Below are 16,339 nucleotides of genomic sequence, written 5' to 3'. Positions count from 1 at the left end.
GTGTTCCCAAACCCCTGGTAATTTCAGCAAGACTGCACTAATCAGAAGATCGGTGGTTCAGTCCCCTGCTCCTCCAGCCCGCATGTCGAAGTATCCTTGGGCAAGATACTGAACCCCAAATTGCTCCTGATGGCTGTTCCATTGGTTCCATTCAGTGCATGTGAATAGTTACTGAGTAGCAGGTGGCACCACATATGGTAGCCTCAGTCACCAGTGTGTGAATGTCTGTGTGAATGGGTGAATGTGACATGTAGCGTAAAAGCGCTTTGAGTGGTCAGAAGGCTAAAAAAGCGCTATACAAGTGCAGTCCATTACTCAACTTGTTAGGTATTAACTCTGGAACCATCTAAGAGTGTTGTTGGTCACCAGCATAGACTATAAAATAATGGATATAACTGCCATGACATTACCCAGTAGTTTTTAGACTCCTATTTTGAAGCCTTCAGTTTCGTATTTCATCTGCCACCATCTTGGTTTTGTGTAGCCAGAGGTGACCATATTTGGGTGACAGGGTGGAGCTGTAGAAGAGTGAGGGGTGAATCTGACTGAGAAATCGAGGACGCTATCTGCAGACGGCCTGTCACTCAAAGCGGCCCTCTTTTCTGGCTAATGATGACGTTTTTGAAACAAACCTGGAAACACTGCAGTAGTTAGAAGGTACTTGACCTGGGTGGGCCCACCAGAGGCATTGGCTGTTCAGACCCGCTAATAGCAACAAAGGCTAATACAGATGAACAGTAATGTCTCTGGTAATATCCTACATATTCATGAATTCATGTGTATTTTATGAACCTAAAAATATAAGGTTATTGGTTATTCCTTGGGGAACTCCGTGCTGCTGACACTGCTGGCACACCATGCTTCACAGAGCTGGGGATGAGAGCAGGCGGATGGGCGGGCAGGTGTCAGATCTGTGCAGAGCACCAGAACAAAAAAAAACGACACCTCATCCACAGTATGATAATCACATCTGTAACCAAAGATTCACTCTCAGTGGCTTCTGTGACATGAGAAATACTTTCAAAATGCTAATGTTTAAAAATGCAAAATACAAAAATGCTCTGTGACAGCATCATCCACCATGAGGCATGAGGAAAACGGGTGAACAGGTAACAAAAATACAAAAAAAGGCAAAAATACAGGCCAGTAGTCCCACCTCCTGGAAAAGTTACACTACGCTATTGTTGAATAGGCAGATTCAGTCTAATATGAAGATACCGAGTGCTGCAGTATCTATGCCAACTGTTACTATCCTGAAATGATGAGTGAATAAAGTCTGATGAAGCTTCTTTTTATATGTGCTAAAAAAATTTGAAGCTTCAAACGCAGCGAACACAGCAACATCTGGTGATCTGTAAAATTTGCCAGCTAAACAGAGTGGGTTGTATCTTAAAATAGAGAAAACGGTTACCAATATGCAAGCAGCAACTTGCTGAAAAATGAAGCCAATGCTCAAGTGCCAAAAACTGCAGTTCCTTGAATGTCTACTTGAGGCTGGCTCCAAGAGTGAGTCAATCCCCATTGACCCCCATATTAAAATGGCCAACTTTACAGAAGAAATATAAATGATTACAGCCTGGTGCAATAACAGTTTTGGTCTCTATAGCTAATTTCAACATTCATTCAACTGTACAGGGGTGAAGTTTTATATAACTCACCTGTTACATTTCATGAAGGTTAAAAGTTTAGCATAATTAAGGTCAGGCCACACCGAGCAACAGGCTGTCTGCTGATAGTGTCGTCAGCCAGATCCACCAAAGCGTCCTCACTCTGAGGTCGTTGAATACCGACACTTGTTTAGTGACTTCCTGCATTAGACACCAATGACAAAGACGTCCTTTCACATTGGTCACTGTTATTGTTCAATGTGGCAGGACAACAAAGAAAGTTAAGTCCAACTAGGGTGGGCGGGAGGGGTGGTGGATGTTTCCAACAACCACCGACTTACACCCGCAGGCCAGTGTTCGCTTCCCGTATGACTGTAAAACCAAATCTTGCTCTTTTGACCTAAAACCAACCATGTGCATGTGTTGGCTAAACGTAGCCATGCGCGTTTGTTGTTGAAGGAAAAAAACATCAGTTAGCGGTGTGGTACCAACGTAGTGCATTTATTTTGAAAGAGACCATATGCAAACTGTACATTTCCTGTGAACCTTGAAGGTCTCATCAATATGTGACGAGGTCAGAGTGAGAATGTGTTGGATCTATCCCTCGCTCCTCCACAGCACTAGCGTCTCAACCAAACATGGTAACTTCTAGCTTCAAAACCACAAACAAATGGGTGTCGTCACGGTAGCTACATCTATTATTTTATACAGTCTATGGCAGTTTTTTTCATGGATAATCAAACACTGTTTATTGGTCCAGACTGGATAATCAAACTTTGAAGAAGGTAACTGATTACCAGTAGGGATGCACATTTTGAAAACATTTTCTGACCGGAAACCGACACTCGTTAACCAATTAATAACCATTAACTGAGAAGACTAAAATGCGCTAGTGAGTGTCCGTGACCCATCAAAAAAGTACCGTTACAGCAAATGTTTTTTTTCCACAAGGGGTTTATTTTTAAATATGCACATGAGAGCATAAAGAATAATATCTGAATATTTTTTTTACATTGTCTCAAAGCTACAGCGCTGCTGAAGTGTGAACAGAGTAAAAAAAAAAAAAGGAGAGAAAAAAGGACTACGCTGCAGTAGCTTATACTGTGAACGGAATAAAACAGAGTTGCACATATTTAACTTAAATAATTATCAAATAGCCTAGATGCCTGACTTTCTATTAAAAAAACAGCATAACAAAACGAAAAAACACACTTTAAATCCTCCAGCGCCCAGCGCGCTGCATAGCATATAACGTCATTATAACATTTTGAAATATATAGCGGAGTGTCTCTCATGCATCAAAATATTAAACTTATATAGCCAGATTAACAAAACAAAAACACACTTTGAATCATGCAGTGCGTCCAGTGCGCTGCATAAGATAACATTTGAAATAAATATTTAAACTTAGGCCTATAGATAGGCTACAAATAGGATAAATAAGAACAGCCAGATTAACAAGACAAAAACACTTTGAATCATAACTGTGCATAACTGGCATATAGCCTATAGCCACTGGAAGTCCTCACGTGTAACTTAAAAAATAACTTACACCGAAAATTTCTTAAAATAAAATAGCAAATAGTATAGCCTGCCTATATCTCCCATGTATCATATATTTTATGACTTATTAAAATAAATAGCAACAGCCAACAGATTAGTAAAACTGAAACACACATGAATCCTCTCAGCGGCTGCGCTGAAACAAAAAAAACAAAAAAAACAAAAAAAAAAAACCTCGGCACAGATGTCCTGGGAACACAGAGGTAGCGCCTCGCTAGAGTGGCCAGTCTCGGGAAGCGCGTTTGTTGAATTTTCCACCAATCAAGAGCATTAGTATCCAGTGAGGGTAGACTGTCTCTCATAAAAGTGTCCACCTCTGCCTTTGGATCATCACCTTGTTTAGGGGTGCTGTAGTCATCTCCCAGGAGCAACATCATGGCACTGCCTGGGCAGCACCGGACTCCAGCCTGGGCAGCAGGCAACGCTGTCTTCGCGTCCTCACACGAAGCACCACCTGTCTCATCCCCTCCACGAGCAGCACCAGCAACAGGCTCATCTTCAGTGGCTACTTCCATGGTAGCATAGATTTCCAGTAGTTTCCTTTTTGCTTGACTCATTTTTGCTGCGAATTGCTAAATATGGGGGACTGCACGAATCAGTAGTCTGCACGTGTGCTAATAGGTCTAAGTTTCTGTTATCAGTTAACAGTTAAACGGTTAATCATGTGTATCCCTAATTACCAGTTCTCTTGATGAATCTGTTTCTTCACTGTAAAATATGAGATGTACAATTCAGGGAACTCAAATTTCAGCAACATCGGGGTCTTCCCTATGTTTCCAGGGTTCTATGTTGCCCGGGTTCTATGTTCCCCACTTCACCCTGCAAAAAAGCTTCTATGTTCCCCACTTACACAAAAAGGGTTCTATGTTTCCCACTTGGTTGAGCGGGCAACATAGAACCCGGGAATCATAGAACCTTTTTCGTGTAAGTGGGGAACATAGAACCTTTTTTGCAGCATTAAGTGGGGAACATAGAACCCTGGAAACATAGATACGCTCCCGCAAAATCAGCCTCTGTACTGTTTTCCTCACGGTGGCTCTGTGGTTGCCATGGTCACACAACAAGCTGCGATGCAAAGTTGAACCATCATCAACTTTGACAGCAGTGGCAAATAGCTGTACCTGAACCCTCACCCCTGCAGAGCTACATCAAGGCAATTCACTTTCCTTGCTTCTGGAGACATAATTGGCTTGGAGGGGCGTTCAAGACCAACTTTGCTTTCTGAATTTGTATCCTCACTGAGACTTGTAAAAGACTGTTTTTCTGCTTGTGTTTGAGAGAGTCTGAAATGACAGCAAAGCAGCTGATTCCATTTCAACTTGAAACAACATGACTTAAAATACTCTCTGCGGCTGTCAGAATCTCAAAACTTTGAACTGAATTCAATAAATAAGCAAAGATAAACTCCCTCATTATCTTAGCAATGTTTGCTCCACTTACATAGTGGAGCAGTAAGTAAGTGACACATGTAATCAAAACCAGCAGTCGCTCCTCACTCAATAACCAACATCTCCATCAGTGTCTGCACACTGCGCTCCCCATGGAAAATCCAAAAAATGTTATTTTTTCTCAATAAATGCTAAAATGTTAAATGTTTGCAGAGGCAGTCTGTTGTGTGTTCAAGGCATTTTGAGACCTCTAGTGCTTATTTTTTTCATTTGCAGGATGTACAATGCAATTTAAATACAGCACCATATTGATTCTTGAGGAGACATTTGACTCATAGATATAAACAATGTGACATTTAGTAATTCTTTGTGTTCTTTTGGTTTTGTTTTGCCAAGTAAATGTTGTTCAGTTTAAAGCCAACAGCACATCTCAGAGGCATACTTTAGCAGACATGATTACAAGCATTTGCTTCTGGTGAGTAAATTGTTCAAATATAACAAGGTATGGAAAAATCTAACAGCTGTCCTGCCTTCCTCTGCCTCTGAACTCTGTAACTAATGAGGGTGTGAGTCAGTGTTTCATGGTTAGTAAGCTGTTGTCTTACTCTGAACGAAGCGGGGAGGGTTGTCGTTGACATCAGTGAGGGTGATGTTCACCACGGTGGTTCCAGTGAGCCCTCCTCTCTGTCCGGCCATATCTTTAGCTTCAATCACCACCTGATAGTGCTCCCTCTGCTCACGGTCCATGTCACCAGGACCCAAAGCTGTCCGGATCACACCTGAACAACAATCATCATCATCATCATCATCATCATCATCATGTGCTTTTGTTTCAGTTCTGCATTTTTTCTTTGTCTTTGTCTTCATCTTCAGCCTCCTTTTACTAGACACCTCCATCATGCTAATCTTCATAGAACTATCAGAGAACTTGCTGTTTCCACTTAAAATGTATTTATTAAGGTGAGACTGAAGAGAACACAACTGACTTTCTCCACGAAAAAACAGTTGTGTTTGCTTTTGTTTCTTCTGTGGGTGGTTGAGAGGAGAACTTGCCAGGTGTCAAACTGATACTTTGTATTTTCCAATCATTACACAGCTTGTCACATATGTTCTGCAGATAAAATCTGTCATATCTCCAATGGTGGTTCAAATCATCTGATACGCAGGTAAAAAAAAAAAAAAAAAACTTGAATCATTTGATGCAGACACTTGTGAGGGCCTTGTGAAGATGGATATAAATCTCATGTCATTCAGTACAGAGCTTGAGTCAGAGGAAGAACAGCAATGGCATTATCCAAAATTAACTTTTTTAATCACCGGCCAAGAGGGCTGGTAGATGAAAATATCCACGGACCAAGCATATTTTTTAGTAGTCAAAATAATAAATTGCATTTTTGTGTCACGTGTATATTTATTTCAGTACATTTCATTAAGATAATAAGCTGTTATGTTGAATACTATCTTGAAGTAGAGGCTGGCTGGCAAAAAAGCTAAATTATTTTAATATACCAGTGGTTCCCAGTCTTTTTCCTTAAGGGACCCCTTTTCTGTCATTGAGAAACAGAGGAGCCAAGACTAAGTTACATAATTTATGGATATTTGATATTATATTCAATGCATAACATTCACAGTACAGAACAACCAAATACAGTAACTGCAGGAAGTTTGTGGAAATGAATTTTGAGCAGATGTGTCCAAGTGTTTTTCTTGGACACATCTTCTTTCGGGTGTCTTTCCCTGGTCTGCTTTTCCTGCCTGTGTTTTGTGCCACTCTGACTTGTTTTCTTCGTTACTTTGAATTATGCCTGCCTGTTTTGGATAAGTTTTACCAGCAGCATTAAGGCTAGCTTTTTATTAAAAACCACCTGCCTGCTTGTTGTTGTGCATTTGGGTCCTCATTTGATCGGAAATGTTACAGGTCCCTTCTCTCCTCAGAGAAGTATGATTAAGATTTTGCAAAAGCCGTTATATTGTATTTATATGGAGTGATTTTCTTGTTCATGAGAAAATAGAGTGGTTAAGACCAGAATAGTGACGATTGCTCCTTTTCAGAGAATTTGGCTTTCCCCTGCCTGGCCTAACAGTGCTGCCTATGGCCATGTGTATATCTGTCCTAAAACCCCCCTAAGCTTTTGTTTTCAAAGCCACCGAGTGGTCAGTGGTGTTCCTTGATGTTCTGACATAAAAATCATAGCAAACTGTGGTTTCCGTGATGATTTATTTGACATTTTGTGTAATCAACTGGTTTTCTATAGGAAACCTCATTGTCCGTTGGTTGTAATCCACCACTGGAGACGGAAAGGGGGTTCTTTACGACAAGGTTGTAGTCATTGTAGTCTTTTAACTCAGCGAAAGTGCCGGCTCGACAGTACTGTGTGGAATCAGTCCTGGAGGAAGAACGAGAATGAACGAAAAAGTTTTATAATAGGTTTAAAAAACTGCACAATGGATTACTCGCTTGTAGACAACCTTCGCAGTACGATGCCTTTGAACACAAGCCAGCCTTCTTCTTCTGCTTCTTTTCTGTGTCCCATTACATTGCAATGGTTTCCTGCCGGTTGGCGACACCCACGTAAAGGAGCATTATCGCCATCAAGTGGGCTGGAGTGTATAACGCTTCAGGGTCAAAAGAACGATCAAGCAGAAGTTTACACACAGGTGTGAGGCAGCTAAAAAAAATAGTTCCACAACTGAGATGAATAGCGAAAGCACAGATGGAAACTACAGTTTGCCATGATTTTTATGTCAAAACATCAATGAACACCACTGACCACTCGGTGAGTTTCATGGCTTTGAAAACGAACGTTTAGGGTGGTTTTAGGACAGATATACACATGGCCATAGGCAGCACTGTTAAGCCAGGCAGGGGAAAGCCAAATTCTCTGAAAATGAGCAATCGTCACTATTTTGGTCTTAGCCACTCTATTTTCTCATGAACAACCCAGAAATGGGGCTCAAAGTGCAAAATACCAGACTTCGCCTTTAACTGTTAGCTCGCTGTACATTGTAGCAGAGCTGTTATCAGTTACTGCTCATGCAAACAGAACATCCAGCTGCTGCGGCTGCTTCACTTTAAAAACATTTCTTTTATAATATAATAAGACTGCTCTTTCTATCACACCCTAGGAATAAAAGCAAGAAAAATATATTTCCGAAAACGTTAAACTCTTGCTTCAATCTACTTGTTGTTCTTCACATCTCACTTCCTGTCAGCATTGAGAGAACAGGGTTTAATATTGCTGCTTAATCCAGGCAAGCAGCCATCTGTCAGAAACAAACAGCTGAGCAGAGGAAGGGAGATTACTGCCCTGATTATCTAAATGGATGGCTAACTTTCACAGAGAAAGTACATAAGATCAGGTGAGGGTTTAGCTGAGCTGTGTTTTTATTTTATGACAAAAGACAAATTCATTTTCTCTACCTTTTCCTAGTGTAGCAGGAACATGACTGTGCAAGGTGAAGGTGCACAAAATGTATATTTGCTTTATATGACGAGTTCTGTCCTGTTTTTGTGTGTAAGAAAAGCAGATGTGCTGGCAAAAAAACAAGATATAAGATGAGTGTCCTATTCACTCTGTTGATTGAAATTAAATTCTGGTACATACAGTGAAGGGAAATTTTCTCTGCAGACAATCTGATAAAATGATTAGGGATGATTGACATCCAAAAGTGGCAACAGTAAGAGAAAAATGCAATTTAAAGTCAGCAATCCAACTGTAAATGAGATGCAGATGTTAGCAGCTCACCTTTTATTTTAGTGTTGTTGCTTCTTATAGTTTTTTGCTTAATGTGGGTTAAGGTTTGAGTTTTACTTCACTTTCTGTCATGCTAGCAGAGCAAAAGGAACAGTTTGGTATTTGTTCAATCCTTTTTTTTTTTTTTTTTTTTTACCCAGAATCAGACTGAAAGGCTGATATCAGTTTTATCTCTGTGTGTCCTCTACAGAGGAAGGTAAGTATTTGTTCAATGAAAAAATAGATCCACAGAAAAACAGGTTTCATTCTTTCAGGAAACTACACCCATTTCAAAGTTAGAACATGCTAAACCTGTGTTGTAAGACTGTCCACCATCTTGTTGGCTTGTTTCTGGCAGTTTGTCATTTGCTTCGAAGAGAGAAAATGACTTTCTTTTTCCTCTCATGATCTTAATGTGCATGCAGGACCAGCCTAATGTAGCCAGCTGGAAGCAGACAGGTTACTGTTAGGCAAAGTATCATGAAAGTTAAAGGGAAATTTCGGTTTATTTCAACCTGTCTCCTATCATCCTAAATTTGTTTCAAGTGACTAGTGACATAAAAATAATAGTTAGCATGTTAGCCGTTAGCCTAGATACAGCCGGGGCGCATAGTAGCATCAGACCTGTCAAAACGTAAGTGAAAGGGCAACCTTCAAGTGCAAAGTTAGTCCACTAAACAAGCTTTTTTTCCACAAAGACCGCCTCATATCTTTAGGATAAATGTCAGAGAACATACAGAAAACGACATGTAAACATGTTGTCTTACCTTACCAGTGTGCTGCCATGTTTGTTTACCATTTAGCTCTGCTTTCCAAAGCGCGGCCAAAATATCGCGAGAACAAGCAGCGATCTCATACCATGCCTGAAATCTCACGAGCTCTAGATAAAGCCCAGCTGGATACTACTCCAGGTGGAGGTGTCTTGTCCTCAGTCACATCCAGACCTTGAAAATAAGGCTGTATTCCTTGCAACAGAGGCATTCCTCTTCTGTGGGCATTGGGGCACAACATTCACAGGTACACCACCAATCTCCAGAGCTACACAGCCTTGCAGCAGCCATTCCTCCTCTCTCGTCCTCTACCTGTTGCGCCTCTCTCTCTCTCTCCTCCTCCGTTCTTCAATTTCACAAAGCTCTTTGTCAGTGCATTCTGGCTCAAATAAATAAGGGCAGCCATCAAATGCTGCAAAATTAGTTAATAAGTCTGGCAAAAAGTCAGCCATTATTCTATAAATCTTTAATAAAATAAATGAATGAACTTTTCAAGGTACTGTCCGGTTCTGCCTTCCAGCTGTTGCTGCTTGTTCTCACGAGATTTCAAGCACAGTATGAGATCACTGCTTGTTCTTGCGATATTAGCAGAGCTAAATGATAAACAAACATGGCAGCACACCGGTAAGGTAAGACAACACGTTTACATGTCATTTTCTTTATGTTCTCTGACATTTATCCTAACGATATGAGGCGGTCTTTGTGGAGAAAAAAAAGCTTGTTTAGTGGACTAACTTTGCACTTGAAGGTTGCCCTTTCACTTATGTTTTAACAGGTCTGACGCTACTAAGCTCCCCGGCTGTATCTAGGCTAATGGCTAACATGCTAACTATTATTTTTATGTCACTAGTCACTTGAAACAAATTTAGGATGATAGGAGACAGGTTGAAATAAACCGAAATTTCCGTTTAAGTAAAAATCATTGCATTATCGTAATTGCCTTTTTTTTTTTAAAAAATATGTTGTCATGTATGAAAAGACCTTGATCTTGATTACAATATATTACTATTAGTTAACTACAGCATCTCTTGGTTCTGTCCAAAGCTCATTGATCCATATAAGCGGTTGATAACTGTATTTATAAAATAAATGAAATTAGAAAAAAAGCAATATGAGCCAGTTTCAAATAAAGGCCTGGTTCTCTCTGTACCATGGGTAACTGGAATTAGAATTCTGGGTATATTTATCAAAGTAAGATTTTTCTTTTGGCCAATTAACAAAACACCTGGATGAAACGATGCATTCTCTTGTCAACTGGTTGGACCTTAAAGTAACAACATTGTGCAGTCTTAACCAGGAGCGTCACAGTGGGGGAGAAAGCGGTATGATTACCCAGGGCCCCTATGGTTGGGGCCCTGGGTGATCATTCCCACTTTTCCCTTTTAAAAGCCTGGCATGAAAAGCTCAGTTTCTTTTGCAATTTTTAATTTCTGAGTAATTAGTGCCATAAATAAATTAAAATTGGCTCACCGTTTCAAGTCGCAAAATAGTTTATTCCGCCCTGCACTCAGATTCCTCTCTCAGCACAGTTAGCCTTTCTTACACAGAGATGCCGCTATAGGGCTGCTACTAAGTCTCTTCTTTATGCCATGTTTGCATTTTTACACAGATCATGCGGCCCAGTATGTGATTTTAGACAGCATGCTAGCATCATGTAAAAAAAAGAGGTGTGACAAGTGTGACAGGTGTGACAGGCGTGACACGTAACACAACAGCGTCAGCCTCTAGCGTGACATATAACATACACACAATATGGCAGTAACATCCTTTACCATCCCTGTTATATGATGGCTGATCTCGTCCTCTGCTCAGAGGGTAAGCAGCTCCTTGACCTCAATGTTTTCTCAAGTTGTGGACATTGTCACCTGCTGTTCTTTTTGAGTTAGCTTTTTTAAAATCTCCCACAGTGGGCCACATGCATAACACGTCATCAAAACATCAAACCACTGAAAGGGAAATTGAGGTTCCAAAAAAGAAAAGAAAGAAAGGAAAGAAAAAGAAAGCAAACTGGCTTGTTTATGTCCTTCTGCATCATTATGTCTTGTGGTGCTGCGTCTGAATGTCTTTTGTTTTCTTACTAGAAATGATAACCATTCTCTACAACACAGTGGGATTTACAGGATGATTCTGTCAGACATACCTGTATTTGGGTCAACAGAGAAGTATGGGTGTCCCTGGCTGATGCTGTAGACCAGTTTGGCACTGCTCCCATACATGCTGTCATCAGCATCTGTAGCTGTCACCTGGATGACTGATGTACCTGAGAGACACATTGTCATGACTATCACTGACAGATATCACAACATCTGGGCTACCCCATGATGCTTAATGTACTTGGAAATAATATTAAAATAATTACAATTATATAGCCATGATAAAAAACTCTCTTCCTGCAATGACACAGTCCAGTCCAGGCTGTCCTTACCGATATCCGACCTCTCGGGTACGTTGCCAGTGTAAACTTCTTTGCTGAACTGAGGCTCATTATCGTTGATGTCGTGAAGTTTGACGGTGAACTCAGTCTCTGGCTCCAGCTTTTGACCTGTCCGCTTGTTGACCACTGTGGCTTTAAGGACATAAAAAGCCTTCTCCTCACGATCCAGGCGGCGAGTGGCGTGCAGGTCACCGTTACTCTCATCAATGACAAAGATGGAGCCGGCCCCCTCACCAGACAGGACATACTTGACTAAGCCATTGCCATGGTCCTGGTCCGATTGGAGCTGCAGATGTACACATACAAAGAGGAAAGGGACTAATTATCATCCTCTGAATGACATTTACGCAACATACTTTAGTAATTCATAGCTCAACAGCATTGTAACATCCAAAGACTCTGGTCCTAATCTAATCTGCTGCAGTCATTAGGAACCTTTGGTATTGCGGAAACAATGGAAACAAAGGGGTCAGGAACTCTTTTTTCCCCAGGCATCACTGGCTGTATATGAATTATTATCTTTAGCTCTGTAAATAAAGGAAACTGTGAAAATTGGCTTTGTATCCATAATAAAAGGCACTGCTAGTACTAAACTAATGGAAGAAGTGGGCTGCATAACTGCCTTTAGAGAGATAAAACAATAAGATATGTAAAAATGCAGGAAAAAATAAGTTTTTTTATTTAAGATATTTTTTTGGGCCATTTTGCCTTTAATCGATAGGAGAGTTAAGGGTAGAAGGGGGGAGAGAGAGAGGGAGTGACATGCAGCAAAGGGCCACAGGCTGGAGTCAAACCTGGGCCACAGCCACAGCCTTGTATATGGGGTGCCTGCTCTATCCACTAAGCCATCAACGCCCCGGAAAAAAACAAGTTTATAGAGATACAATATAATGTTCTTTATTTATCTGAAATTGACATTGGCCGCGTTTCCCAAATCCAGTTAAGAAGATCTTAGCGCTAAGAGCTCCCGTGAAATTTAAAAATTAATTAATTCAATTATTTAGTTGTAGTCTTGTTTTCGTCATGAAAATAGGTCATTAACAAATATTTATCATTTTAGTTTTTCATTAGAATTATTAGAACACGGGGCGTCGGTGGCTTAGTGGATAGAGCAGGCGCCCCATGTACAAGGCTGTTGCCGCAGGGGTCCAGGTTCAGCTCCAGCCTGTGGCCATTTCCTGCATGTCACTCCCACTCCCTCTACCCCTTTCACACTTGTCTGTCCTGTCAATTAAAGGCTAAAATGCCCAAAACAGTATCTTAAAAAATTATTAAAACACACATACACACGAACGGCAGGGAATTAGTGTGTTAGGTGGCAGCGCTGTGTGTAACTTATGTGCTGATTAAGTGGTGGGTGATCGATTTGCCTGACATTGATTGATTTAGTTTCAGCACCGCGGTAGTGGGCAGCTCCTGTTAAGAGCTTCTTAAAGAGCAATCTTAAGAGCGATCCTAAGAAGGGCATTAAGAACTCATCTGGGAAACACTTATCTTAGCGACCCTTCTTGGCTAAAACGTTCTTAACTGTGCTCTTAGGCCTCAAGATCGATTTTAACTGGGAAACACGGCCATTATTTATGTAGTTTGACTTCATTTGCTGTTTTCATGTTAATTATGTGTGAATATTAGGACCAATGTTAGAAAAGGAAAATCAGAGATTTTTACTCTCGTAATTTTATGATTTATGACTTTATAATCAAAATACTTAATAGTATTATGGGCACCAACAACCCAATCACTGGAAAAAATGTTTCTGCAAACCACTGTTATGTTTGTACGTAATGTAGGTTATTATGTAGCTTTATTATGTAGCTGCAACCTTACGTTTCAACAACGCTGTGGTTAACCTGAGGTTAAATTTAGGTACAAAAACCACTTGGTTATGGTTAGGATAAAATCATGTTTTAGCTTAAAACAACCACTTTTTGTGACACAATCATCGCTGGGAAAACAAACTAGAGTTGCTAAAAACACCCACATTTTGGGGCTGAAAAGGTGTCTCACCCAAGTGTCACGCAATGTTTCATGCCCTCCACCTCCAGATGACAAAGTCAACTCATACACTTAGTCACTTTAGAAATGTTGATACGATACATATGAAACGTACAAACGTAACATATTTGTGATTTGCAGAGAATTATAATACCAATATTTTCTATGACGACTTGGGTGGTTGCCAACAAGCAGGGAGCTGTCCTCAGTTAAAAAATGAAAGCATTTTGTCATTTCTTCAAATGCCTTAATAGACCCAAGACCCTTTTCCTGACCATGAGTGCGACCTTTTTAAAACAACAGCGGAAGCACAGTAACATTGTTATAGCCTCCAAATCCTCTTAGGGAGGTCAAAGTGGATGGTTGGAACAACAAAGAATGGGATGTGGATTTCTCAGTTGGTGTTGGATACGTTTAACCATGACAACAATCTTTTCCTAAAGGATAAATCTGATGACTTTCTGTATTTTTATGCCTCCACACTGGTGATAGCCGTCGCCGGAGGCATTATGTTTTCAGGTTTTCGTCCATAGAGCCGTACGTTCAATCTTTCCCTCTCTCATGAATGCAATATCTTTAGAATGCCTTCAGGGAATTTCTTTAATTTGGCACAAACTTCCCTTTGGACTAAACGGTGAACTCACTCAATTTTAGTGGCCATAGGTCAAAGTACAAGGTCACTGTGACCTTGTTTTATTTTTGGGAGCACAATATCTCAAGAACACCTTGAGGGAATCTTATCAATGGATATCATAGATATAAACTGTAAGAGAAATTTGACAGGTGCGCTGAGACACACACAATGCAGGGCAGTGATTCTAGTCTTACTCTGTCTGTGGGGGGGTGTGTGTGTGTGTGTGTGTCTGTTCCACGTTTTTCTCCTCACTGACTTGGTTAATCCATGTGAAATTTGGCACAGTGGTAGAGGGTAATGGGAGGATGCGAATGAAGCAATATTACATCAGTTGACCAAAGGGGGAAGCTATAGCAACCGATTGAAATTGCAAACTTTGAATGTGCATATCTCATGCCCCGTATGTCGTAGAGACATGGAACTTTGCACAGAGATGCCTCTCCTCATGAGGAACAAATTTGCCTCAAGAACCCATAACTTCCGGTGATATAGATTTTCTGCCATTTTGAATTTTTTGAAAAACACTCAAAATCGATCTTTTCCTAGGAAGTTTGACCAATCTGCATGAAACTCGGTGAACATAATCTAGGGACCAATATCTAAAGTTCCCTCTTGGCAAAAGTTGGAAAACTTACTAAAACTGAGCTTCTATAAGGCAATGAATACTGTGGAGGGTGTGGCTCCTCACATAAAGGTGTACATCATCTCAAGGGTTTCCCCGATGACCAGGCAACTTTGTAGGCATATGACCACACATAATCTGAGGGGACCCCTCCATTATTGACCCCATCAAACAAAATGGGGGCGCTAGACAGCTAATTTCTTATCTAGGCCTAACTGCCATAGTGATTTTTACTAAACTTGGTAGATATGTAGAACAGGACGACTCAAGGTGACTGGAGAAATTTAACTCTAATTGGCAACTGGGTGGTGCTATAAACAACAGAAAAATGCTTAAAAATGGCTAAAATGCGACCGATCGCTGTGGCTCCCCCTGTGGCCGAATATTTTTTACTTTTTCTAATATTTAGTATGACTAAGTCATGGTATGGTATGCTACACATAATCACGGAAACTGTCAGTGTGTCATTCTGTCTGTCCCACATTTTTCTACTCATTGATGTGGCCAATCTATGTGAAACTGCACATAGGCACTGATGATTGGCATAGGTCAAAGGTGACAAAGCTAATTTTTCTAAAAATTACACTATTACTATAGTCTTTTACAAAGTCACTTTTAGTTGAATTGTATGCATTCACCCTACGAGTTACTGCGCATGTGCGTAAGCAATCATACTATCAAATTCACAAAAACTCTGTCTGAATACATTGCTCTTCTTAATGGGTTCAGTTGACTATTTACTATTTACTATTTTCTTTATTTACTATCTCCAATTTCCTATGACCTGTATCCCAAACACACACTATGTGAAACTGTATGTGGGCAACTGTGCACTCAGTGGATATGGACTAGTTATTATTATCATCAAATCTTGTGCAGAGCCAAACCAACAATAAATGTATCCACTGGCATGTATTGTATGTGTATCTTCCTCTGTGCCACAGAGTGCTATTGTTGTTTAAAACACATCACTGCTGAAAATAGTCTGCCACAAATGCACTATTTCCTCCTGTTTTAGTAACATTTGATACAAGAACAGGGTTTGTAAGGCGTTTTTGAAAGTTTGTCTTTAGAATCCGCTTTTACGTCTGGAACTTCCTGTCTACAACTGGCTTGAGACATGCCCTCATTGAGGACTTGACTCAGATTCCGGAGTTACTCTCTTATCCTAAAGTCTCCTTATGGAATCTGATCCTGTTTGATTCGGCGGTGGGAACCTCTTGTGACCACGCGCCTTTGCTGTTGTCGACCCCAGCAGGATTCGACCTTCCGCATGGAAGACGAGTGCTCTAACCACTACACCGGTCTTTGATGGAAAATAGAATTGGGAGCCACAGACAGGGTAAGGTAGTTGTAAACTACTGAGCCCAACACATTGTTGCATTGTCTTTCCATGGGGTCTGTTGACAATAACAGAATAGAATATCAACAGCCTTATCCTCTCACAAACAGGGGTGTCAGATTGGAAAGTGCTCAGCTTCTTAAACACTACCATGCACTGTATGCTACACTCTGCTACCCTGCTGTTTGATAGCATTCTACTTCCTCCGTGGGTTGAAATCATTCAGTGCAATGAGCTGATGCATACATAC

The 16,339-nt window shown here is 40.6% G+C and overlaps 1 protein-coding gene across 3 annotated transcripts in view; it reads right to left on the bottom strand.

Moving 5' to 3' along the window:
• Positions 1–16,339, bottom strand: part of LOC125902793 (cadherin-6-like) — a 335,431-nt gene that overhangs the window by 141,044 nt on the left and 178,048 nt on the right. For 2 of the 3 annotated variants that reach the window (XM_049599398.1, XM_049599397.1), the window contains exons 3-5: positions 11,488–11,782; positions 11,203–11,322; positions 5,164–5,337 (exon numbers count right to left, since the gene is read on the bottom strand). In XM_049599398.1, the coding sequence (XP_049455355.1) occupies positions 5,164–5,337; positions 11,203–11,322; positions 11,488–11,782 (589 nt within the window). Of the gene's footprint in view, positions 1–5,163; positions 5,338–9,059; positions 9,113–11,202; positions 11,323–11,487; positions 11,783–16,339 lie in introns of those variants that run through there. The other variant, XM_049599399.1, reaches the window with a different exon arrangement.

Source organism: Epinephelus fuscoguttatus, linkage group LG15 (genome assembly GCF_011397635.1).
Source record: "Epinephelus fuscoguttatus linkage group LG15, E.fuscoguttatus.final_Chr_v1".
Taxonomy (NCBI): domain Eukaryota; kingdom Metazoa; phylum Chordata; class Actinopteri; order Perciformes; family Serranidae; genus Epinephelus; species Epinephelus fuscoguttatus.
Note: the sequence above shows the minus strand (reverse complement) of the source record. Positions and strands in the feature narration are given on the sequence as shown.